The sequence below is a fragment of the Anas acuta genome, chromosome 10 (assembly GCF_963932015.1).
Source record: "Anas acuta chromosome 10, bAnaAcu1.1, whole genome shotgun sequence".
Lineage (NCBI taxonomy): Eukaryota > Metazoa > Chordata > Aves > Anseriformes > Anatidae > Anas > Anas acuta.
In genome coordinates, this window is record NC_088988.1 from 18,512,380 (window position 1) to 18,537,876 (window position 25,497).

Consider the following 25,497-nt stretch of genomic DNA (forward strand, 5'->3'; position numbering starts at 1 on the left):
TCTGTATGCCATGAAGCATTTCCCAGGCAATAAGAATACATAAAATAGCCCATTTTGTTTTTTTTTGTGATTTAGATAAATCTGAAGAGAATTTAATGGGAATATAAGAAAATAAATGTAATTCTCTTGCCTGAGAGCTCCTTTTCTGCTGAATATGAAACATTTGCTTCAAAAGCTGGGTGGTTGGATCTTCATGGGAAAGTTGTGAGAATTTTCTGGTAACACGAGGATTCCCCTAAAGAGAGGTTTCTATTACTTGTTCTCCATAGGATGTCAATGTGGAGTTGATGGAAGAAGGCCTTCAGATTAGGTAAAATAAAATTAATGAGAAGGATGTTGCAAAAGTCTCATCTCTAATTTGTCTCTTGATGTAGAAAATAGTGGAAGGAATAGAAGCCTCCATATGTGAGCAGGACTTGAACCATTTCTCTGGAAAGTAAGGAGTGATCACAGTTTGGCTATTGTTGACTTTAAAGTTTGAGATGTTAAAATAATTTAAAAATAATTTAACGTAGTGCCACTTAGCATGTAATAATGTTTAGTTACTACTAACCTGAAGTGAATTTGAAAAGGGTCTACAGAGTAAATTTAGTATCCTTACCATGTTAGTTCATTCCCTTTTGCATTGGTGTCTGAGACTTGCAGCTACTTACAGTGTTTTAAAACCTTGAACAGGCAGGGAAGTGCTTGCCTGTGGTGACTCAGAAACTTGTGACAGAGCAGGAACTAAACGCAGGTTTCCCATGCCGCAGACTGCTCTAGTACCACTAATTCTGCTTTTCAGGTTTCAAGGAATGCTGAATCTTCTTGTGTAACGTGGTGGTCTGTGAAGTCAGCAGTTCATAGCATATGGTTGCTGTGCCTCAGGTTGATAGTGCTGGCGGAAGAGTGCTCATATTCGTGAGATAAAGCCACGTTCTAACTCGTGTCTTCATGGGAAGCATGTTCTGCAGGGCTATGGACAGCAGCGCTGGTGCTCTGGATCCAAATACGACAGTGGTAACTTACCAGTAGTCAAGTTTGAGAATGCAAGTAACATTGCTATAATTAATTAAAAAAAAAAGACTGTTAATGGTGACGGTCGAATCCCTGTGCTACAGTACCACAGAAACAGTTGATTCAAAACTAATGAGCAGGGAAAAAACAAGTCATTGAAAAAGGGAAAACTGAAATCTGGTGTTTGATTCAGTCCTCCTGTGTGGATGGACATCTGTTTTTATGGGAAAGAATCAAATCTGTGAATCAGCCTCCAGTGCCACTGCTATGGGATCTGCGGAACTTGGATGTTCTCCTTATGCGTGAGTTCATGTTTGATGTACCTTGTGGCACAAAGATCTCTGCTCTCACTTCCCGAAGCCCTCCCATGCATGTTCACCCTCCACAGGCCACATTTCAATTCTTCAGAGGGCTCCACTGTGTTCCAGGGCACAGCCCTGCATACAGCAATTCAGAACAGATTAAAGATCACAGGAATAGATTATTATCTGAGATGGAAATATGTATGAACCTACGCAATGCACAAAATAGAGAGATCTTCACAAAAAATAGTCTATATACATAATTGTGTTCTGACTCCTCCTGCAAAGCGGCTGTCTGCGTTGGGATCGGTCTCTTGAGGGCCATGACTTTTTCTTTCATCAGGTCTGGTTATTCTGATGGTCTGCTCCCTATTTAGTTATGTAGGAAAGTAACTGAGCATAAAACAGATCTGGAATCTGAACTGGAATAGTTATCTCTGGAAGACTTTGCATGTGAAAGCACCTCAGAGTGCAGGTATTTCTTTTTGTTGCGCTTTATTGAATTAAGGTAGGCACTTCCATACCACACCCTCTTCCCCGTGTCTGCCACAGACACAGGAATGGTGATGCAATATTGCATGGCAATTACAGTATACAGCGAAGAATATAGTTTTTGCAAAGTCAGACTGAGGACAGAAACACAGCCCCCAAATTGCCATACTTGGTAGGATTTGTTGTTAATGCTTACAGAGTTGTTGTTTCATGTATTATTGTTTTTTTCTTAACTTGTATACAGAGTCCAGCTATGATATCTCATAAAGCAGAATTAAATGCTTCCTGCTTTAGATGCTTCTGGGTGGCGGCATATGTTACAGCATGAAAAATAACTTGCTTTTTTTTCCTGGTGCTGTTAATAACTTGCTTTGTAGCTGGCCACCTTGTATGCCTGCCCGCCTTTTTATTGCAATGCGCTAAGCCTGGAACTTTTAAAAAGGTAACTGTTTACCTGTGCTTGTAGAAATGAGAGTTCAGAGCTACTGCTGGAAGAGGATCCCGATGGAGTGCTAAGTGCACAGTAAAATAAAACAAAATGTTACTAAAAAAATAAAACTGTTTTCCCTGATAATTGTTGTTTCTGTAGAGTTGTATGTATTTTCATATGAAGTTTGTCTTTATTTTGTTAGATTCTGTGTTTTCTGCCATGATCTTTATTTTGAAATCAGTACTTCTGCTTTATCTCAGCAGTACTGTGCTCAAGCTCTGGCAGACTGCAGAAAAGCACTTCTAGTGTGGTATCTAGAGGAGGCTAGCATGGGACAGGTTCCAGGTGCAGGCATGCTGGATGTTCAGGTGTCCTCTGTCAAGGAATGCTCTGGCTTCTGCCTGGTGGTATTGATGTGGAGGACACAGAGCTGGTGAGCTGAGAAAAGAGGAGGGTTTTGGTCCCAGAGCCCCACTTAAGGTACAATGCAAGAATGAGCATCTTTGTACAGTGTTTCTGTATCACCATCCTGACGCCTCTGTGGCAGGTGGGGGTGTTCTGCAGTATCAGCAAGCTAAGTTATTTGCTCCTTTTGGAAAGGGAAAACTGTGATAAACTCTCATGTGGAAATGGTCAACAGCCTTTTAATGCAAGCATTTGCTTTTGATTTGTATTTAAAGAATGGTTCTTTTTCTTCCATATTTGTAGCTATATGTAATGGAAAAAGTTATTTCGCTAGCCTAACTTTATTTTATTCCAATAGGCTGCCAAAGATCAATAATTTTTGCTATTGTTGCTTATACCAGTTTGTTTAACATATCACTGTTTTATTTTTCTAGTGGCAGCATTTGATAAATTGCTTTTGGTCTAGCTTGAATTTTCAGAAACGTCCTTTATAGTTCCCTTAGCTTTCTCCTTCCAAGCTTAAAAGGAGGGAGAGATAAATGTCATGTATTGCTTTATAATACTGTGTTGATGGTCTGAATTTACAAAGAAACACGTTTTCTTATTTAGTTCTAAGCATTACTGTAAGACCTGTGAGAGCTGGGATGTTCTCTGATTATGTAGTACAGTGAGTGGGCCAGACTTAGTTTTTTGGTATTGATCAGACATTTCTAGTTTTTGTTCTAGAATGAAATTTGGAGTTATTTATTCTCTGTGTACTTTGTTTCTGAGCTCGTCTTTCATTGCAAGACTGGAATTATCCCAGCAGTTTAGCCTGATATCCCAGGCTAGCAGAATATGGGTTATTCGCTTCTTGAAGTTGATGAAGTTCTTTGCATTTAAAAATGAATGCTAAGTTTTATGTGGTTGTTGTACATCTTCTATAGGATGTTCTTCCTTCCTAATTGTACATTATAAGGTTGTTGGGAAGAAAATCTTTGGCAGCTAGAAATAGGCCACCTTCTGGATGGATGTTCAACTACTCTCCTATCTATGCCAGAATAGTAATGATGGATATTAACAACACTGGCCAAGGCTCAAGTTTTTGTATTGGATTAGAAACAGGTTGCTATAATTTAATGGGCGTAATAATATGCTGATTTTGTTTACATAGTGCTGTTTTCATCTGCTACGTAACGTGTGCTGAATTTGGAGACGATCTGGATTGCCCACTAGTAGTGACTCACTGGTGATAGCATTCTGTGCAAGAGGACAGACTCGATAGCATCAGGCATGCGCTGAGGGTTAGGGTCTGGTGGTTCGCTGCAGATGTAGCCACAAAGAGCATGACCGGTCCCATGACTGTAAATCCATGGGGGTTTCCTTTCCTGATGATTGGAAGGAGATGTCTGTAGAGAGCTGCTTTCTGGAGGCAAGAAATAAATACCTGCAATTTCAGGCAGATGGGGTCACTGCAAGGCAGTGGAAATTACAGTAACCTTGTGTGGCAAGGAGGTGAGCTGGAGAGGTGATACTTTCCAAAATTTACTTGGAAAAGAATTTGGAATCTTAATTTTCATTTCCAAAATGAAATAATCATGAGATCTGCCGTTTTTATTATTTTTAATTTTTGTATTGGCTTAAAATACACTGTTAGATTGGGTTGTTCTGGCTTCTGGTTGTTATGGAGAGCAGCCCTGAGGTGTCTGAAATAACAAATAGAGTATCGTTAAGGGCACCAAAGCAAACGGTGTCTGTAAGGGTTGGAAAAATTCTTAATTCATAAATTAAAAACAGTAGATGGAGACTAAATTGGGTTATGTAGTTGATTAATAATTTATGTCATGAACTGTAAATGCTTCTAAAATTTTGAAGCAGGTCAGTACGCACAGAGGCTGTGTGAGCAGCGATGTACTTCTGCGTCTAACAGTGTCAGGTTTCCATAGGGAGCCATACATTTGACATTAACTATGCCAGGCTTTTTGTGATCTAAAGTTTTGCAGAATTCAAAATGGAAAAAAATGGGCCCCAAACAAATACTTTACAAATACAACAAACAACAAATACTTTGAAGTTACTCTCTGAGATACTTGTGCATAATATATTTTGTGCCGTATGTATCTGCTGAGGTGTGGTGGTGGTGAGGGCAATGTACGGTATTTTCAATAGAGCCTGCCAAAACCTCTTTCCCTTCTGTTTTGCTGTACATTGGGCTAACATGAGTGCAAGAGAGGGGACAGAGGAAAGATAAATTGCTTGGAAAATTATTTTCAGAAATACTAAGCACATGCAGTTGGGGAACCGGCTTGTACATACTGCTGTAGTCCTGGAGTCTTTATCCCCAGCGGATTAAGACTTTTTCATAATTGTGCAGCCATGGAACAAAAATGCAGTGTCCTAAGGACTTTTAATATGAAATTAACCTAGTGCCACTTTAAAAATGGCAAGGAAGTTCCCTACTTAAAAGGGTGCCCCTTTTTAATAGGAACAAAGTGTGCTTTTTAATTACCTTCATTCTTAAGATAATATTCACTTGGGTTTTCTGTATCAGTAACACTTGGAGTTACTTGAGCATGAGATTACGTACTTGGTGTGTATGTGTATACACACACGTGCACCATCCTTTTTGCTAAATAGGCACACATGCTGCTCTTGCGTTCAGTAAACCTTCCTTCTGCCACCAGGGCAATATTGGTGGGTTTTGAATCTTTTTAATTTGTTGCTTGTAATATTTACAGATGTTACAGATATTACATCGTACAAATTTCTCATGATGTTCTCTAACTTTTCTGTATCTACTTTCGTGTTATTATTTAGACTAGTCTAATCATTATTTTCAGCAGTTCATTTAGCCTTTGGGTTTTGACATTCTTTGGCTGATGTAGCCATCTCAGAGAGTAAACTGTCAGTGTTTGCCACAAGTTCAAACGTTGTTATCAAGTGATCTAATTTCCAGTGCTCTGTAATGGGTATTAAAAAAAAAAGTCTAATTTTCAAATATGATTGTACAGTTGAAGAAGTTAAAAGATTTTGTATTATCTTGTTGATGTCTGTAAGGCATTAAGAGTTTATAAATTTTGAATGCGAGTCTCTGGATACAATTAGTTCTGAATGTGATTGAAGAAAGATTTTATTGCATCACATCTAGAAACTTGTGATAACACATTTTTTCTGTCCTTGAACTATTCTTTCAGCATTATACAGTTAGATTTTTTTTTTCTGTTCCAGCCATTAAGATGACTGTATGAAGTTTTGTGGGTTTTGTGGTGTTTTCTTTTTTCCCAAAACTCATATTCAGTCACCCTCTCAAAAGGAATTTAAAATACTAACCCCAAGTCTTATCTGTTCAAAATGAGTGAAGATATTTCAGAAGTGGCTGGTGTTAACCTGAAGTTGTCGAAGGTGCCCTCTATTTCGGTGAGATGGGAGAGATTTAGTTTCAAGGATGGGTCTGGAGCTAATGCCTTTGAAAGGTGAGAAGCTGAGCTGGTGTCAATCTATTCGCGTACGCTGCCGTTACTGCCATGGCATGTGAGATCCACGCTCTTTATGAACTTTTCTTGAAACTGCTTCCCTCTTGTCTGCACTGCAGCCCAGCTTTTTCCCCAGTCAGATTCTCACCTCTTCCCATTCGCACTGTGGTTCTCCTCGCCCTGCTGGGGCTGCATGGACTCTCCCTGCAGGCCCCGTGCCCCAGGTGATGGTGCATTGCGGGGTGCTGGGGGCTTTGCTCATGGGACAGCCGCAGGAGGGAGAGCCCAGGGCCTGTGTCCAGCACTCCAGGGCGTGATCCTGATGAATTTCTCAAAGGCCATTTCTGTGGCTTTTCTCAACCATGCCTGCTTTGGCTAGAAACTTTGTTGACTCGTAACAGGTGGGGATGTCACGTGTTGCACATACGGCAGTGACTGTTAAACATTGCTGGTATTTAGTTAGTTACTGACGTTTTTGGTAGGTGGCCTCTACTTGCACGTCACAGGGCTGATCCAAGGTTCCACAGCCTTTCTTCAGCAGGATGGAAATTTTGAGCAGGAGGAAAGCGTTATTAAGATGACTTCCTTGACCCAGATGCTGTCGCCTCAGTTTGTGTGCTGCCAGAGCCACTGATGGCAACGCGCCTCGGCTGAAGCTGGTACCCCCACGGTGCTGCCTCGGCCCAGAGCCCTGTGCAGCCGTGCTCTGTGCTCCGGTGCTGTCCCATTGCTCTGCCCTGGGGTTGCCCCAGTGGCAGTTTGGGCACCTGGTGCTGCAGCCACGGGGCTGTGCCTTGCTGGGCTCCATGCGAACTGGGGCTTGGGGTGGGGCCTGGCCCATGGCACAGCAGGGGGGTGCATTTTGGGATGCAGGGGAGTTTCCACGAGAGGTTAGTGCCTGCTGCTTCTGCCAAGGGCATTGCTCTTCCATGATCTAGAACAAGGAATTCTTAAAATACCATTTTTCCCTTTTCACTCTTCCCATTGGCTGAACTTTTTACAAATTTGTACAATATTCGAATAATGTGTGTTGTGGGATCTAGTATTTTTGCAGACGCACACCCGGCACTCTGTCGGTTGTTGGTGCTTCCCAGAGATTTATCTCCACTGTGGAGGAACAGAGTAGTAGTGCATGTAGTTCGGTTTGTTTTGGTTTTACCTATAGAAAGGCTTTTATAACTAAAAATACCTTTAAACTTTATTTCCAATTTTACTTGGTTTGTAATTATATTTGGGGGGAATTCAGCAGGGGTGAATAGAGGTTAACTGTGTTACACTGTTAGCACTTCTACTTGTGATAAACTTGTAGCTTTTAAGACAGCTATAAACAATCAACTTCTTTGCCATCATGATGCATTATTCATCTTTTCTATTAACAGGGGAGATGGAAATGTAGGCTCTGGGCAGGTCTAGGCTTGGTAAATTACAGTTTATAGATTTATCCAGTTTCTTCCTTGCTTGTTAATCTCAATGGTCTGGTTCACAGATTTCCTGCTCATTTCCATTCCCCACTCATTTGGATGGCCCTTGGTTGTGGAAGTTGTGCGTAAAGGCTGGTCTCATACAGAAGTGGTAAAGCACGGCTGTACAATTCTCATCTTCCTCAGTGCTTCTGGAGCTTAGAAAGCTGAAGTGGGAAGTGCCTCTGTGCATAAGGTCTTTTGCAAAGCTTGTAGGTTGCTTAATTTAACTGTTGTATGGGCTCTGGGAGGTGTAATTAGGCAAACCAAAGCTCACCCAGCTAGTCTGACTGCCTAGGGAACTGGTCTGACACCCTGGTTTTCACCAGTGTTATCTGAGGGTTATTGGGGATCCCTGAATCAGGATGTGTGGGTTCAGGTTAGATGAAGCATGCACAAGCTTTTCTGAAATGTGTTTGCAATTTCTGAAAGGAAACGTTTTCAGAATTTTATGTATGAATATGCATGCAATTTCTAAGCTCTTTCCAAGCAAATGTCGTGGTAAGAGTTTGTTCTGCTGTGTACAATCATTCTCTGTGTATAATTTGTTCTCGTAGACCACAGAACTGCAGTGTGCCATCGTGAGTCTCCCACCTACGGGTGTTGGGGAAAAATAGCAGCAGTGATCAGTTGTCATAGGGGCTTATCATTTGGATCCCTCTGCTGCAGCAAGCTGGTGCAGTATCGCTTCCCCTGAACGTAGATTTGTTTTGTCACAGATAACTTGGACTTTCCATCTCAGTAGAATGCCTTACAGTAGGAAAATAAGGCGAAAGAAACAAGCATTCCTTTCCTATCTCCACACTGTCAGTTAAGGTCCAGCAGCGCAAACCATTGTATGGCTTTAGTTCCAAAGATGAGAACTGGGTATTGTGTGTCCAACAAGCTGGAGTTGAAAGAGACTTGGGAGGGGTGAGATGCTGCTGCTAGTGGGTGTGTGAGACACAGTCAGCAACTGAACACCGAATCTTAGCCACCCATGTTTTACTAGCTTGGATTAGAGAGCTGGTTTTGTAGAAGGGTAAAATTGCCTGCCTATGGTTGGTTACTTTGTGAATGTCAAGGGATAAGTTATTTTGCCTGTTGGGATCTCTTTGTTTGTTCACTTGATGCCCTGAATAACGTGTGTCTTGCAAAAGCACGCACAGTATGCTGCGTTGAGGTATCTGGTCCAAGTATGAGTAAGTTTGTTTGTGGTTGAAATGATTCTAAATATGGGAAGCTTGCCTATTGCCTAATATTCCCATGTCAAATACAAAGGAGATTAAAGATGAGGTTTATTTTGAGAGCTTTATACATACATGACGGGTACAGAGCTGGTGTACTTGCAGAGAAACACTTCAGTTGGTTGAGAATAATGTCACTGTGTAATGAAATCCAATTTTGGATAGCATTTTACTTAACCTAAGGTTCATTTTTCAAAATTGAAGGATTATTTTTCCTGGGTCTACTAGTGATTCCTTTTGCACAACTAGGAGGAGAGTTGAGGGGGTGCAGTACAAAGCGAAGCATCCATATGCAGTAAGAAATACGGGACTTTTACCACTGTTGAACCCTTGAGAGAACTGTTTGGTCAGACAGCTGTTAACATCGGTTTGGGGACATCTGAAAAAATTGAACTTTTTAGTTCTGTTCCACTGAATGTAAAACTTTGTAAACAGTGCCTTTTCAAGGTAGTGGGCATACTTGAGTACTTAAATATTAAAACTAATTCTCAAATTTCATCTTGTGAATTTCTTTGTTTGTGATATTCAATTAAATGTTTTGTGTTTCTTTTCTGATATTTTCGCAAATGGCTTAGTTCAGCAAGTGGAAGCAATAGCTCTGCTTAAGCTGTAGGACTTAAAAATAAGAAAATGAGTCAATATCCTATCCTGGGAAAAAGCAGTGTAGTGATCTTATTTGTGTTTTTCCTTGTTACTTTTTTTTTTTTTTTTAATGCTTATACAGTAAACAGGATTACAGAGGTCCTATCTTGAAGTTTGTGTGTTCATTAAAAATGGCTAGTTTCTCATCTTACTAAATACACAGCAACTTAAAATTCAGCTTGATAATTGTTGTGTAGTGTGCCCATTTGCTACACTAATTGTCAACTAATCTGGATGGAATGTTTTGAAAGTGCAATAGTAAAAACCAAAACACTCCCCCCTCCCCCCTCCCCCCCCCCAAAAAAAACTTTAAGGATTTCACGTACATTAAGCATATCTTTACTCATTTACCCTGCAGCTTCCAATAGGTAAATTCCACTTCAGAGTAATTAGCAGAATTTCGTCCCTTGTTAAATTTGCATGGCATAGATCTGTCTGTCCTGTGGAGCACAGCTGATAATCTACATGTAAAGCACCCACAATTGCCATTACATATTTAGGGTTTGCTTCCATTTCTATCTAGTTTCTTTTGAAACTTCTTTGCAAATCAAGAAATAGTGTGTGCAGAAGAAAATAAAATGCATTTAGCTGTAATCTCTACTCTATCCTCATTGTTTTTTTTCTCTCTTCTCTTTCAGAAATGAGCCGTCAGACTGCTACAGCACTACCTACAGGTACTTCAAAGTGTACGCCATCACAGAGGGTGCCTGCACTGACTGGCACTACAGCTTCCAATAATGACTTGGCTAGTCTCTTTGAATGTCCTGTTTGTTTTGACTATGTGCTGCCACCAATTCTTCAGTGTCAGAGTGGCCATCTTGTTTGTAGCAACTGTCGCCCCAAACTTACGTGCTGTCCAACTTGCCGAGGCCCGCTGGGCTCCATTCGTAACCTGGCTATGGAGAAAGTTGCCAATTCTGTACTATTCCCGTGTAAATATGCCTCTTCCGGATGTGAGATAACTTTGCCACACACAGAAAAAGCAGACCATGAGGAGCTGTGTGAGTTTAGGCCTTATTCCTGTCCATGTCCTGGTGCTTCATGTAAATGGCAAGGTTCTCTGGATGCTGTAATGCCACATCTGATGCATCAACATAAGTCAATTACCACACTTCAGGGAGAAGATATAGTGTTCCTTGCTACAGACATTAATCTTCCTGGTGCTGTTGACTGGGTTATGATGCAGTCTTGTTTTGGCTTTCATTTCATGTTAGTATTGGAGAAACAGGAAAAATATGATGGTCACCAGCAGTTCTTTGCGATTGTACAGCTGATAGGAACACGCAAGCAAGCAGAAAACTTTGCTTATCGACTTGAGTTAAACGGTCATAGGCGGCGATTGACTTGGGAAGCAACTCCTCGATCTATCCATGAGGGAATTGCAACAGCCATTATGAATAGTGACTGTCTAGTCTTTGACACCAGCATTGCACAGCTCTTTGCAGAAAATGGCAATTTAGGCATCAATGTAACTATATCAATGTGTTGAAATGGCAATCAAACCTCTTCAGGCCAGTGTTGAAAACCGTTGCATTTAACTTAGCAGAAACTAGGGTAACCATCGTTGACTGTCAGACAAATTATTTGGTAGATGGAGGATAGACATATGAAGGTAAATAAAAGGAAAGGCTGTTAAATTACAGGAAGCAGTTGCATGTAGTAACACTAATATATTTAAAATAAGTCAACAGTAAACCACTGAAAATATATATACACCCAAAATGGGCATCTTTTGTATTCAGAATTGATTCTACAGGAAATGTTGTAAAATAATTCTAAAAACTTGTTTGTAGATTGATTGTACTGTTGAAAAGGATACTGTTTCGTGTTTTTGTTCGTGTTCTTTTCCTCCCCCTTTGACTGACAAGCCATGTTGAGCGGTTTGGTCTCTGGCCGCTGCATCCCGCTCCCCTCCTCCCTCCCTCCCTCCTTTGTAAGTCACTACATAGTATTGCTGCTGTTTGTGTATATTTTTTGTGTATTTGCTAATTTTTATTAACTTCTAGTTTTTCATTAAATAAATATGACTTTCTTTTCTGTAATTCAGGTTTTTCTCTTTTTTTGTATCTTTTTAAAATTAACTACAGGTGTCATCTTTTGATATGCATAATTGCTATGGTAAAATTAATATTTCTGTATGTTTGGTAAATTTTGTCTCTTTCCAGTAGTCAATTCATTGGTGATGCTGTTCTTAACTGAGCTATTTTGTGAATGTATTGAACTTGAAAGGAGTAATTATGTTCAAAGATGTATCAGGAAAGAAAGCTCCTTTAAAAACAGGTCTAGATGTTGTTGTACTTTGAGTTATGATCTAACATAAATGAATTACCAAGATTTTTCCAAACTAAAAAAAAAATCACGTTTCAAATTTAGAGATGCTTATAAACTCAATTGCATCCTTGTATTTGTTGTTTTTCCAGTACAAAGAAGGTATTGTCTTGCACAGTATTTGTAACTATAAAACAGACCATTTGTTTAAAAAAAAAAAAAAGAAAAAACAAAACAAAACAAAACAAAAAAAAGGGCAGTCAGAACGAGATGTTTGCAATCTTTTTATATTTCTCATTAAAAGAATACCTGGCAAATTAAAATTCAATTTTTTGCTTTTTGCTTTAGCTCAAAGTTTGACACATGACTACTACTCTTGCTCAATTTCTTGTCCTCATGTCTCTTTGTTATTACTAAAGTAATTTCTTGAACTGATTTTTGTATATTGTTTTAGTGATGATACACAGTCAGATACAAGTAATCTCTCACAGGTATGATTCACCAGCCATAAAAGCTTTTGTAGGATACTGGGCTTTATGCAGACTGCCTATATGTGAAAAAAATAACCATGAATGTATAATGGTATTTGTGTTACAAAACAGAGAGACAGAAAAAAAGAATAAGGTGAAAAGCTGTTTCATCTTAAGCTATTTAAAGGAAATCTTTGTCAAACCTAGTAGTAATGGGCATCTGTTCAGAGAGGTAGTCTGGCTATGAATTACTTTTGTAACACATTAAAATACAGTTTATTTACTGTGCACTGTCTTTAACTTTCTTATCAGAACTTGCTTTGTTAAGTCAAGTGTTGTTCATATTATTTTGGTGCATAAGGTAAGTAGTTGTACAGGTAAGGAGCATAAAACCCCTCAGGTTGGATACATACACTACTACAGCCACAATTAGTTTTGTGTAATGAAAGAAAAAAAATTACTTCTTATAATTTGTTTCTTAGGCTGTTAAAATTTTGCACAGATTTCAGTTAAAAGATGTACTGTGACAGTAGATGTTTCAAAGCAAATCCTTCAATCTAGCATTTTTTTTTCTTTACCAAATAGACAACTAATTGTTTGCAGTCTTCTGAACTCAGTAATTACTCCCACCTAATTAAGCTTGTCTATATTTACCCAAGTTTTGTCTTCTGGTGTACTGACAGAAACTCAGCTAAATACGCAAATAGATTGTATAGGCATACGTGTACTCACCAGCTCACCCTTATTCACTCCTCATTGGCTGGCTTGGACTGGAGTTTACCTGCCAAGGTTATCTGCTTCTCGGCTCAAGTTCTGTAAGGAAATCTAGCTAAGAACCTGTAAGGGTTGCCCTGAGCAGCCTGATAGTTGCAACTGGAATGTCACAGGGCTGTGTAAGTGTGCAAGTTACTTGAGATTGCTGCTGCCTGTACTCGTGTTGTGTCCCCAGAAGAACTGTGAATCTTGAAACTTTTCTGCACTGATACACAGTGATTTTTGTTTAGGCTGGAACGTGAGAGTATGATTCTGAAGGGGACAAAAAAGGGCATTTGTAATGAGCTTTAGAAGCTAATTGATAAGGTCAGACTGTTTTTTCATTGTGTTTTACAGATGACACGCTATAGCACAACTAACATATGGTGGACTTACTACTATGATGTAAGTCGGTACTCTGTTTGGTGTAATAGACAAAACAACACAAACCTGTATGAAACATTTGATGCCCATCATCGGATGGAATGACTAAAATTATACATAGGCCCAGATCCTCAAAAGTATTGGAAGCATAATTCAGTGGGTCTCCTCTAAGTAGTTTGAGGATCTGGTAAGTAAACCTTGCTCTGTTATATATGAAAAAAGAAAACGTACTAAAAATCTGTACAGCTTACTACCTTATTTAAAATAAATGGTGTGTTAAAGCCTGCCAATGTCTTAGCATTAGCTATTTATTTTAGAAAGTACTATTTTTCTTTGCTGTATTGGGAAAGTATTCAAGTTTGTCTCTAATAGATGAAATGCAGTAGATCTTATATTTATCCCCTATTACTACCTCCATTGTTTTTCATTGCCTTGAAAACAACAAAAAGCCTTAAAAGGAAAATGTTTGACAAATCCAAATATTTGGATTCTGTTTTTAGTTTCTGATTAGTTTTTGTTTGCAATATTGCTTTAAATTGAAGCAGATGAACTGTTTTGTATTGCTAACCTATACCATTGCATTATTCAGAATTGTTTCAAAGCCACTATGATTAAAAACATGAACTGCACTAGTGGGATAGTTTTATCTGTAGCAACTTAGAGTGTGGACTGTGGATAGAGGAAAGGAACTACCACTGCTGACTTTTACCTTTGATAAACTTAGTTACCTTATGGTATATTCTGAGGGACACGCTCATGTTTATTATCAGGTCTGCTTAAATGTCAGTGCAAAGCAGAATAATCCCTAGTGTATCAAAATTACTTTAAAAGATCATTAATATTCTGGTTTGCTGCTGCACAGATTGTTATTCTCTAGAGTGTTTCGTGAAAATAAAATGCACTTAAATGTAACTATCTGCTGTTATAATGGGTAATGCTTAGGTTATATTTTAAAAAAAATAATAACAAAGTAACATAACCAAGTCACCTCTTGTGGTGACAAGTGGGAACATGAAAATCTCTAAGTAAATTCAGGTAAAGATCTTTAGAGTTACATTAAATTCTTCACCTTTTAGATAAAGTCCAGGTAGACAAGACATTGGAGTGGTGTGGCAGAAAGTCATTGCTCAACTTTTTTGGGGAGCAACTCCCTGTTCTTCTGAAGTGAAATTGCTGTAGAAGCCTTTTTTTTTTTTTTTTCCTCAAAAAAACACCCTATATTTACTGTCTTTCAAAAAATGCATTTTTTCTGTATGTATAAACAGACTGCACTGGAATTCCATGCACATCTGTTTTCTTACTAGCATAAGTACTGCAGGATTGTTATTTGATATTAATTAAGTTTGGTAAAGAGAACATTTTTTTTCTCCCCTACTGGTGTTGAGTGAAGGCCAAGCAGGATATTAGTTACCATTCCTGCTATTTTACTGATTGCCCTTTTTTTTTTTTTTGTACTTTTTGTGTTCAAGTATTCTGTAAGGCAGAAAACATAAAGACTCCTTGTTGACTCTTAACCTTGGAACTTAGCTAGTGAATTACTTAAGAGTATAATTAATTCTTAAAAGAGTAAAACAAAGGTGTTTTTTTTAAAATGTTTTATTAGATGAAGTCTTCTGTGAAAATTTTGAGATCTTATAAGTCAGGTGCAGAAATACCCACTGAATTTATTAATACAATTAATGTTAAGTTCCAGGTAAATAGGTAAATCAGCTTTGTTTGTACCTATGGAAAATAAAGCAAAACAAGCTGCTAATTTTGATTTATTGGTTTCAAGGACATTTGAGTTTGTTTCAGGATTAATGAGCAAGAATGGACTATGATACTAGGTTTTCTCTTGTGCTTGACCCTAGTGTAAAACAGTGAGAAACCCAAGAATTGTAGCTTACATAAGGTTAAATTTCTATTTTCTCTAGCATTCAAGGGAAGATAAGAGACAAAGCTATCAGCTCAGATAGGATACTGACACACTTTCTAAAACCTTACATTATTCACAGTGTGCAGTACCTAATGCAATTTAACTATCCAGTAATTTTCTTGACATTGCTTAAATTGATTTAATTTTAGAGTCTAAACAAGCATCCCAGAATCAATATTCCCAGTTCTGTATTGGGTAAGAATTAAGGACGTGTACTTCATCCCTCCAAAGTGTTACCATGCTCAGTCTTTCTCATGAAGTCTTCAAGTACACGCCACCTACTTCCAGTGCTGTAAGTACTACTTCGCATATGTGAACCTTAGTGCATTGTCTCCCTTCCTAGACAAAAGTTAATGCATTCCTGTATTTAGTTTTGAAAATGATATCTACATTGACATTGCTACATGCTATAACTCTTGTGAGTGCTTGTGAGGACTTACTTAATTTAGACTATATTGCATCTGGTTAAATCCTTTAAGTATTTTTTTAAATTTCAAAAAATGTTTTTCCTGTGATGTCACTGCTCCATAGTATATTGCTTCAATGCTATTTCCTAAATAAGAAAACTGCACCAAATCAGGGTGACATCCCATCTCTATTAGCTCCTCTTGCTAGGCAGCATTTGCTGCAGTTTGTGTCTTCTGAACACACAAATTGCATACTATTCCCTGTCTAGGGATTTTTCCCCCTTTACAGATATAATCAGCTGTTGACGTTTATATAAAATACATACCAGATAAAGTAAGCAAATAGTTCTCAAGAACTTCAGCTTATGCTTGAAACCTACTATGAAGAGAAGTTTTTTTCCCCAAGGTTCTTTGTAGTAGCATATGCCCATAAAATGCGGTTTTGGGTTCTTAACTGCTGAAGTAATATTTTTATTTTGATTGCACTTACACCCACGTTTAAACAATCACATGTACCTCATATTTATACTTGATAGTTACTGATCTCTATTAAAACTTTATATAGAAGTTAATCTCAGCCTGGCTACTTAAAGTTTACTATTCAAACGCTCAACTCTGGGCTTAACTGAAAATCCTCCATCGAAAGCTGCATTAAGAACTTCATCCAGACAGCTTGCCATAATAAAAGTCAAATCTTGCCGTACGTTCACTGCAATTTCTTCAAGATCTTTTTCATTTCTTTGAGGAATGATAATTCTCTTCAGTCCAGCTCGGTGTGCTGCCAGGACTTTGTCTTTAATTCCCCCAACCTAATGAGGAAAAAAAAATATCAGAGGGTTTTTTACATATATATATGCTACTCCCATAAAGTAATTATTGTAACAAATTTAGAAGTCACACCAGGAGTTAAATTTTAATGATCTCCTTCCCCCAATCATTTAGTGAAGTAATTAAAAATTTAGCAGTAGTTTTACCTCATTATGTGCTTAACAAGGGAAATATATTAATGGTTTGGATTGGAAGGAACTTTTGAAGATCATCTAGTTCCAAATACGTTATGCTACAGCACTCTTTTTCCATAACTGAAGAAAAAAATCTCTCTGGATTAAAAATTTATCTAGGAATGCAGGTACAAGTATCAGAAGTTGAAAAGTCATCCATTTTCAGAAATTATTTTCCAAATAAAGGTGGCATGCTGAAATCCTATGCCTATGTAAGAACAAAAGTTTTTCAAAATAAAGGCAGCACTAGAAGAGGAAAAGGGGAAAAATCTTACAGATGCAATGCTACACAACAAATTACTTGAGTTAAACAAAAGAAAATACAAATCTGTACCCCAAAAGTGCAAAGATGGCTTTGCTCTAGGAAAGTAAGTATCACTTCAATAAGCTACCTATTTTGAGTTTGTAATGACATGTAAAGATGGTTTTAAAATTAGTTTTTCTTTTAGTCGCAGCTATAGCTTCTTCCCCATAAACTTTTTCAAATCCTATTTTAAGACCATTTTACAGAAGAAACCTGTACTTTTATGGTGCTTTAGAGGAAAAGAAAGGCTTGTATTATAGCAAAAAGTACTATTTAGGCTTCTGCAAATCAAAGTAACAGAGAGCCATAAATCTTCACAGTGATCACAGTCTAGTCTGGACACTACTACTGAATACTCACCACATTGCTTTCTTTCAGGCAGCAGATGCAGTTAATGGCATGCTCGCATAAATTAAAATTACTAATAATAGATCCTAGCCAACATTCAGAAAGAAGGTAAGAGTCATTTTTTATAAATGATTTAGCACAGACGAGTAACTTCTGTACCTTAAACAATAGGCAAAGTTTGGTCACTGGTGCAATAAAAGCACTTTATTCGGAAAGCTCAGCAAACTTAAACCAAATCAGAGTTAAGGCAGTTGTTTATTTTTCACCAGAGCCTTTAACAAAAGGCAATCTTGTCAGTATAATGGCCACCAGAACACTACTTCTGAGGGCCTTCCAGTCTGTTACTTTAATTATGTTAGCTCTGGTTTACTCTACTGCATGAAACAGAATACCAACCTCATCCTTCCTTTGTCCGTTATTTGGTATGAGATGATAGATCATCTATATCTGTTTTAATCAATTATGCCAGTCTCCGTTTGATACTTAAAACTAAAAATGTATTTGCTGAAAGTTCCCTTTGCCCTCATATGCTTTTAACAAGCTTTATGGGAACATCATTCAGCTGAACTACATATAATAACAACATATACGTAGAGTCTAAAAATACACAGAGAATTTTGAGAGTAACCTACATGAAATTACCGTGAGAGCTCAAAAAAAAACAACTTTTCAGTCAAACCAGAGATACTTTTGTACTAGTAGTTTTAGGTAGCATGTGTTGAAATTGCAATATATTTATCTTGGAACTATCTTGAATTTTAGGATTTCTACGTTTCCCTTCTAACTAGACGTGCTAACAATGTGCACTTCCTGAAAACAGCATCAAGGCCATTTTTAACATTAAATGCAAAGCAGGCACATGCATATACAGCTCTAACCTAGGCTGGCTTCCATCAGCCTCTTACAATTACACCAAAAGAGACTGGATTGCTGCTAAAGGAATGATCCAGCAAGACCATGCTTTTGTAAATGGCTAGAAACAGACTTTACACGTACAATATGGAGAATTAATACAACTTAGCTCTTTTCTCAAACGATACATACTGGAAGAACAAGGCCTCTTAGTGTAATTTCTCCTGTCATGGCTACATCTGAACACACCAGCCGCCCACTGAAGAGAGAAGCAAGGCAGGTTACTATGGTAACACCAGCAGATGGTCCATCTTTTGTGACAGCTCCAGCTGGGAAGTGCAGATGGATGTCAGTGTTGTCAAGGAGATCAAAACTTCCAGAAGCTGAAAGAAAAAAAGAATGGTTTGAATGTGAAAAATCTAAACCCATTTTGTTCCTGGTCTTTATTCTGAAAGGCCACCAGAGAACTAAAAGTCTTGCCACTATTTTTTAAACTGTGCTGAAAAACCAACACTATATTGCATAGGTACAGGAGGGCGAGGGGATATAACTCATTTGCATGGCTTGGGAAATTCAGAATAGGGATTAATGTAGAGACCAAGGAATTTCTACATAGTTTTTTAGTTTTATGTCCCAAACTATAAATGTAAATTTTCAGAGAACATATCACACAAAAGCAGCTATCTTAAAAAAAATGCAGTATTAATGTAATGAAGTAGATCTCTTATTTACAGCTTTTCACCTTACTTCACCTATAGGATATAACTGTGTATATGTTTACCTCTCTAGTTTACGCTGTTAATGCTGGCAGCATTTCCTATGTTCAAGATGTATTTTTTTAATTTATTTAAACTTCTATAAATAATGATAGATGACAGACAATTATTTAGCTATTATTTGACTATTCAGACAATGATCAAACTACAAAGATGGTAATAAAAAAGAGTTAAAACTAATATGGATAAAGTTCCTATTTCACTGCACTTCAACAGTTACTATATAAGCCTAAATAATTCCCAAAATATTAAACCAAACTATAAAAACCTACTTTTACTGGAAGCTTTACCTTAATTTTAGAGGAAAACTATAGCCTTGAGTATCTCACACATCACAAAACTGCTGCTGGCAAGGCTGTAGAAAAACGCATAAGGAGCAGTGTCTGCCACAACTCCCAGACGCATCTGGGCACAGAGGCCAACCCCGGGCTGTTGCAGGCAGGGACTGACCAGAGTGGGAGGCTGCAGTGACAACTCGTGTTCTGCCTACACCAAGCCTGCTCATGAGGCCACTAAACCCTCAGCTGGGCAGAAATCGGCAGAAGAACCAACTAGGAATGCTACAGCAGATTTCAACTTCCATACAGCACTGATTGCTGGAAAAACATTTCCTCTGGTAACGCTTGCTACGTTTCCACAAGTACAAGTAACGTCCACTGCTGCAATCTATTGAATTACTTAAAGACAGCATGTTGAATTATTTTAAGACAGCATGTTTTAGGACATTTAATTTTCATGTGATATTAATATTTCCTAAATGTGCACACCTCCTGCAATAAGAGGTCAAGGGATGCACACGTCTGTAAGGCAATATGACTGTGGAACATTTGTCATTTTTTCCCTACCTACCATTAGTCAGCTGGTATCTCTTTGCGTTGCTGCGCAGCCAGCTAATTGCAAGATGTGCCGACTCCTTCATGACATCTCCAAGTTGACCAGTCAAAGTCAGCTGACCTTCCCCGTCCATGCGGCTGGCTTCTACAAACATGATTTCTCCCCCTAGCGGAGTCCAAGCCAAGCCTATGGCCACTCCTGGCTGGCTTAAGCGTTCAGATACCTGAAGGGACCACAAGAAACAATTTCAGAAATAATCCTAACAAAGCTATTGCAATAACAGTTTTCAAAACAGCTGTACTGATTAAAACACAAGGGTTAAGCCCAAGTGTCTGATCTCATTTACTTTTTTATGCAGCAGTAACTTTGCCTACATGTAAACATTAATTACAGCAATAGGACCTGTATGTGGCTGCTTAGCTTGAGGCAATGGCAAACATCTGGATATATCGCTCTTGCAACCTTCCCCACCCCCAGCAGTTCAATGACAATCTTCCTTTTCACTTCAAAGGACTTCAAGTATTTAGTCAATCCTGACTGAATGCTTATATACCTCCAGCAGATGGATTAAGTCATATTTGTCCTGATTCTTGTTACTTACATGAAAAATCAATTCTAAGCCTGAATGTTCCCTAACATTTGGGCTTTTTTAAAAGTGGTTTCATTGCTCAAACTCCTGTCTCACAACACAGTGATTCATGCGCTCATTTCAAATGTTCATGGCAAACATTTACAAATAATTTTGAACAATTAAAGTACTTGAGTGTGCTAGCAGGCTAGATGTGAAAGGATGGAGAATCTGACTGCCTTCATTAGTAATTAAAAGTAATTAAGCAAGATCTCTGCTCCATACAAGACTATGATCTACTTATCTAAGCTCTGTGTCCAGTCACTGATGTGAGCAATTCAAGTGTCTGAACGCCAGTCTCCTGCGTTCAGAGAAGGAAAGAGGCAGGATATTTTCCAAGAAGGTTCCAGGTTTTATTTTTTTCCTTTATGTGAAAGACAGTTTTAGAACATATAGGAAGTCCTTTTGTTTTCCTACGCTACAAGGAGTGGAAGAAACCCTGATGACAAATCATACAGCTACTCGGCACGTTCTGAACTACCAAGTTAGGTATTTATTACAAGGTAGAACAGAAATTGGAAGTTTTTACTGTGTCAGGCAGTGCGTAGAGCAAAGATAAATATGCCTTTGTAAAGTAAAGCAATAGGCTGTTTTAAAATATTTTGTCTGCTACTGAAATACAGAATTGAAAATTAATTTGATTCATTTCTGAAATGGATGAATTCTCCATGCAAAGCCAGTAGTGCTTTGCTACCTGAGCAGAATTAGTGGTTGAAGGAAGACGAAACAAACAAACAAACAAACAAATAAATAAATAAACAACCTGAATTCCAAGACAAAAGAGAAATACTGCAAACAAGCTGGACATGCCACAAAGCTCTTCCCCCCAAAGCATGCTGTGTTGAAATGTTTCATCAAGTCTTTTACACTTTCAACCGTTGTCAAGATTATTCTTCCAAAGCCATAACATGTGATTTATTCCAACATTTGTTCTGGAGAGTGACATGTAAAATTATTTATTTGTGATAAATGAATTAATTCTACAAGTATGAGCTGAGTAATCTGTCATGCCTTTCTGCTGGGAGACCTTTGCAGAAAACATACAAGCAATGCACTGAAAAGGTAAAAGATGAATCACTCATTTTAAGGTATTCCCTGGAGGACAACAAATCAATTAAGTCACATCATATTTTCTGTTCTGTTTGCTTAGTCTCATCCAAGTACTGACACAGGGGTTGCCTCGCCTCCACTGTATCTTCATTTCAACTAATTATAAATGGCAAAGTGCAGGTCAAAAGCAAAGCTTTAAAGGCTAGGTAGAGAAAGAAAAGAGGTGTGCTGCAGACTACAAAACCAGAAAATGACAAGAATTTCAGATTGGCTAGTGTTGTTTTTTGAGATGGGAGTTATACTCTTCATTTGGAAGAATCTTGGGGACACTTGAAAAAAAAATATCAAAGGAATTATAGGTTAGTGGGGAAAATTCACTAAAACAGGACTTATGTGGCTACCTGAGCAACTTACACTGAGAAAAATTATAGAGGGATGTGTATTGAAAATTATTTCCTCATTATTACATGCAGCAAATAGCACATGAAAATTAATCTTAAACTGCTCAGGGAATTGATGCTGTGTGGATTCATCTCTACTTCTACTTATGCACTACTTAATTTGCCTACTAAATATAGAAACATTTAAAAAGCCTTTGATATAAAAGTCAAAAGCTCCAGTCAGCCTTATTTCAGGTTATATAGGCCAGCATCAAATGCTTATAAGCATGTTCATGTAAGAAAAACCAAACCAACCCAGCACTCCTGTATTTATATATTTGGAGTTGAGAAGCACACTCTAAAAGTTTTACTTGCACTATGTTCCTGTAGAAAGGGAACAAAATAGCAAAAGTTATTTGTCAACACAGCTGCACCACCAAATTTAAAAGAATAATCAACTCCAGAGCAAGTTCAAAACTAGTCAGAACATCTAAGGAAAGTCACATTCACTTCTTGGCCTACAATCTTTCATACTTACTTGATTAATTCTACTCTTACGGGGAGTACAGTTGGAAGTGACCAGAACTTTTGCACAAATTTACACCATTTAATTTACTTTTTAGCACCTTTACAAAACTAATAAACACCATTTGTAGAAATCAGAATACTGGCTTGAATATTATGTTCAATTCATTATAACAGCTTTATATGAGTCTGCATTTCAAGCTTAAAAGCAACAAGTAATCCTGCAGTATTTTAGCCCTAGAGGCCAGATGAACTGTCATTGGAAATAGATTAGATACAAAGTTATTTCCCTGGAAAACAAACAAACAAACAAAAAGGGTTTAGAGTTCCATCAGCAACTGGATTCCTGTCAGAGTTTTATATATCCTACTTACACCTGGCCAGTTTCCCTGGATCTAAAGTAAAGCAGAGAATAATTGCAACATAAAGGGTGAAAAGAGAACCCCCAAATAACTACTTGAATTGATGTCATTTTCATAAAATATAGGAAAATACAGATGGGGGAAAAAATCTGGAACATGCCTACTGAGGAGCAAAGCAGACACCAGGAGGCTGGAGGTGACTGACGATAACATTTATTTTTACTGGCTAAGTGTTACATTAATTTGAAGAATGTTTGAGAACTCTGGTGTAAAGTGAAGTGGTTTTAATACCCAAGAATGCTGACTGGCTTTAAGGAGGTATGTGGGACAGTCCTTAAGAAAGCTGCCTCAGAGACAGGATTCCTGGGTTCTATTTTGGCTTCCTTCCCAAGACCACAAAAACATCCTCCAAACAAAAGCAAAGATGTTATGAACTGAAAAAAAACACTACCACATTCTTAAGCACTGCTGCAGGCATCTTTACCAACAGAAAGTCATGCCATTACATTATTTATGTGCTCTCAATTAAAAAAAAAAGTATACATATGTATACACACACACACACACACACACACATATATTCTTTAGGTGAAAAAATGCTTGGTGGAACACAAACACAATCTGGTTTCGAATACATATTTTTTAAAGTTAACATTGCATAAACTCAGCCAATAGCAATAAAATAGTCAACTAATCAAAATACACAGAAACAACAGTGAAGCAGAAAAAAATGAGGATGTTACCTCCATTTCATACATGGGTGGCCCCAGGATATCTTTTAAGGCATGGAAATCAATTAAAATTGGCATTTCAGGTGGCAGAGCCAGGTCAGCCGTGTCACTGATGGATTCTGCTTTTGTGTCTTCTGTGACGTGTTCTTTGCAATCTAAGAGAAGATCTATTTTAGGATTTCTGGCAGTCTTTCTTGACACAGGAATTAGAAAAATCATAACAAGAAAACAACACTCATAGAAATATTTAGAAAAGTTCATGAAAACGAGTTTAAAGCATCTTTCACAAAAATCTTGTCAAATTAAAGGTAATATGGCATCAAATTTATTAAGACTAAACTTGTTCTAAGAGTTCAGCAAGGATACTATTAAGTCTAGACCACTGACAGACGTGCAACTCACCTGCTCAAATGCATTTTAAACCAGGCCAAATAGCAAAAATGCATTAAGTTCATTTAGGACTTTGCACTTTTCGTCAGATTTGTGCATAAAAACAGTGTAAGGAGTAAACAGTGCAGAAGTGATCGTGTTTAATGTAGTGTAATATAGAAAATGGAGCTGAATGTGGAAATCTTACTGAAGTTCTACAATTACTGTTCTCTTTTATGATGGGAAGGGTTTGCTACTGTGCTCTCTGTGGTCTCCTTATGAAAGGATTTTAAATGCTTAGCCTCTGACGAATAATTAAGCCCTGTCACATAAAGTAGGTGCATCTTGGTCAGACTTCCACACATTGCTTTGCCACGCAGCTGCATCCATTATTTAGAGATAGTCCACATGTTCCTTACCATCTCATTCCGTAGTATTCAACAAGGCCATCACACCGCGTGGCTCTGCCCTCCTGGCTCCATACCCCAACCTCACAAACCCCCGATGCCAAACAGAGCAGCTGCAGACGCCAGTGCTTGCGGCTCCTGCCCAGGACAGCTCCTGTGGAAGGACGCCTAACTCACCCCACCCCGCTGGGAACCACAGCCCCGGTGTAACACAGCCCACCTTTAGGGCTACCTACACAGCAGATATTTTCACACTATACTTTTTACTTCAATGCTTGTCTCTAAGGGCTATTACGGCTTTACTCAATGCAAAGCTTAATTCACAAAATCCATGTCCCTCATTTTTCCAACACGCAGTTGGTTCACAGCATACACAGTCCTTGCTCAGTGGAAAAGCTCCAAATAATTTCTGTACAATTAACTTCATCTACTGATTTTATCTTGCAATATTAACCTTTAACAGGACTCTGCTCTCCTCTTTTGTTGGATATTTCAACGTGTCTTGAACAATAAACAGTAGCAGCAAAACATTCCCCAAAGATCAAATTATTTGTCTTTAGAAATATGTATAGGTGTGATGCACTCTCCGGGACAGGCTATAAAACCCAATTAGCCTGACACTTTTGAATACAATACACTCAAGTGTCATTAAGAAGAGACCAAGCAATTAAAACAGTATGTGTGGATTCAAAACCATGCTCTTTCCTTCCTCCATTTAAAGTATGATTGTGTTGCTTATCCATACGATTGTTTCTTTAGTAGTAAAATGTTTTTCTACACAAATGTGTTTTCTGTACAAAAACGAACTGTAATGCAGACCATACAAATATCAAAGCCTCAGAATTGTTTCAAATCAGACTGTGCAGCTGTTTATTTGCATGAATAAGCTGAAGAACTTAAACATCATTTGTAGTAGGCCTACACTGTACATATACTTCAGTGACTGTATACAGAAGGAGAAGGCAAGCAGGGAGTCATTTCCCCACAGAATTTGATCCAGATGCAAAGGACTCATTACCATTTTCTTGAGAGCCCAAAGCAATATTTCAGTGAAACATTTATCAGAGAAATGAAAAATACTTGAACAATCCAGATGTTTCTAAGGTTCTGTGGCAGAGCTTTACAGCAGTGCCTCCCTGCCCTGAGGCTGCCATTAAGAAAAGCATTGTACACATCCATACAGCGGAGATACCTCTTCCCACCCCAAATATACAAACCTAAGATAAATTTTAAGCATGTCTTTATTATGCAGGAATGTATACTGAGCTCCAAGACTCCTGTAGTGTATTTTGGAAAATTATTTACAGTCGCTTCCTTTCTTTGATTTT

At 38.1% G+C, this 25,497-nt stretch overlaps 2 protein-coding genes across 5 annotated transcripts in view; one reads left to right on the forward strand and one right to left on the reverse strand.

The window, feature by feature from the left end:
* The window catches only part of SIAH1 (siah E3 ubiquitin protein ligase 1), a 65,237-nt gene extending 53,790 nt beyond the window's left edge, over nt 1-11,447 (forward strand). For all 4 annotated transcript variants that reach the window (XM_068693897.1, XM_068693898.1, XM_068693895.1 and 1 more), the window contains one exon: nt 10,044-11,447. In XM_068693897.1, the coding sequence (XP_068549998.1) occupies nt 10,046-10,894 (849 nt within the window). In that variant the 5' untranslated portion in view covers nt 10,044-10,045 and the 3' untranslated portion in view covers nt 10,895-11,447. The remainder of the gene's footprint in view (nt 1-10,043) is intronic.
* Nucleotides 11,448-11,886: 439 nt separating this feature from the next.
* The window catches only part of LONP2 (lon peptidase 2, peroxisomal), a 50,944-nt gene continuing 37,333 nt past the window's right edge, over nt 11,887-25,497 (reverse strand). The window contains exons 12-15 of the mRNA XM_068693894.1: nt 23,406-23,548; nt 19,733-19,940; nt 18,300-18,490; nt 11,887-16,411 (exon numbers count right to left, since the gene is read on the reverse strand). Coding sequence (XP_068549995.1) covers nt 16,190-16,411; nt 18,300-18,490; nt 19,733-19,940; nt 23,406-23,548 — 764 coding nt within the window. The 3' untranslated portion in view covers nt 11,887-16,189. The remainder of the gene's footprint in view (nt 16,412-18,299; nt 18,491-19,732; nt 19,941-23,405; nt 23,549-25,497) is intronic.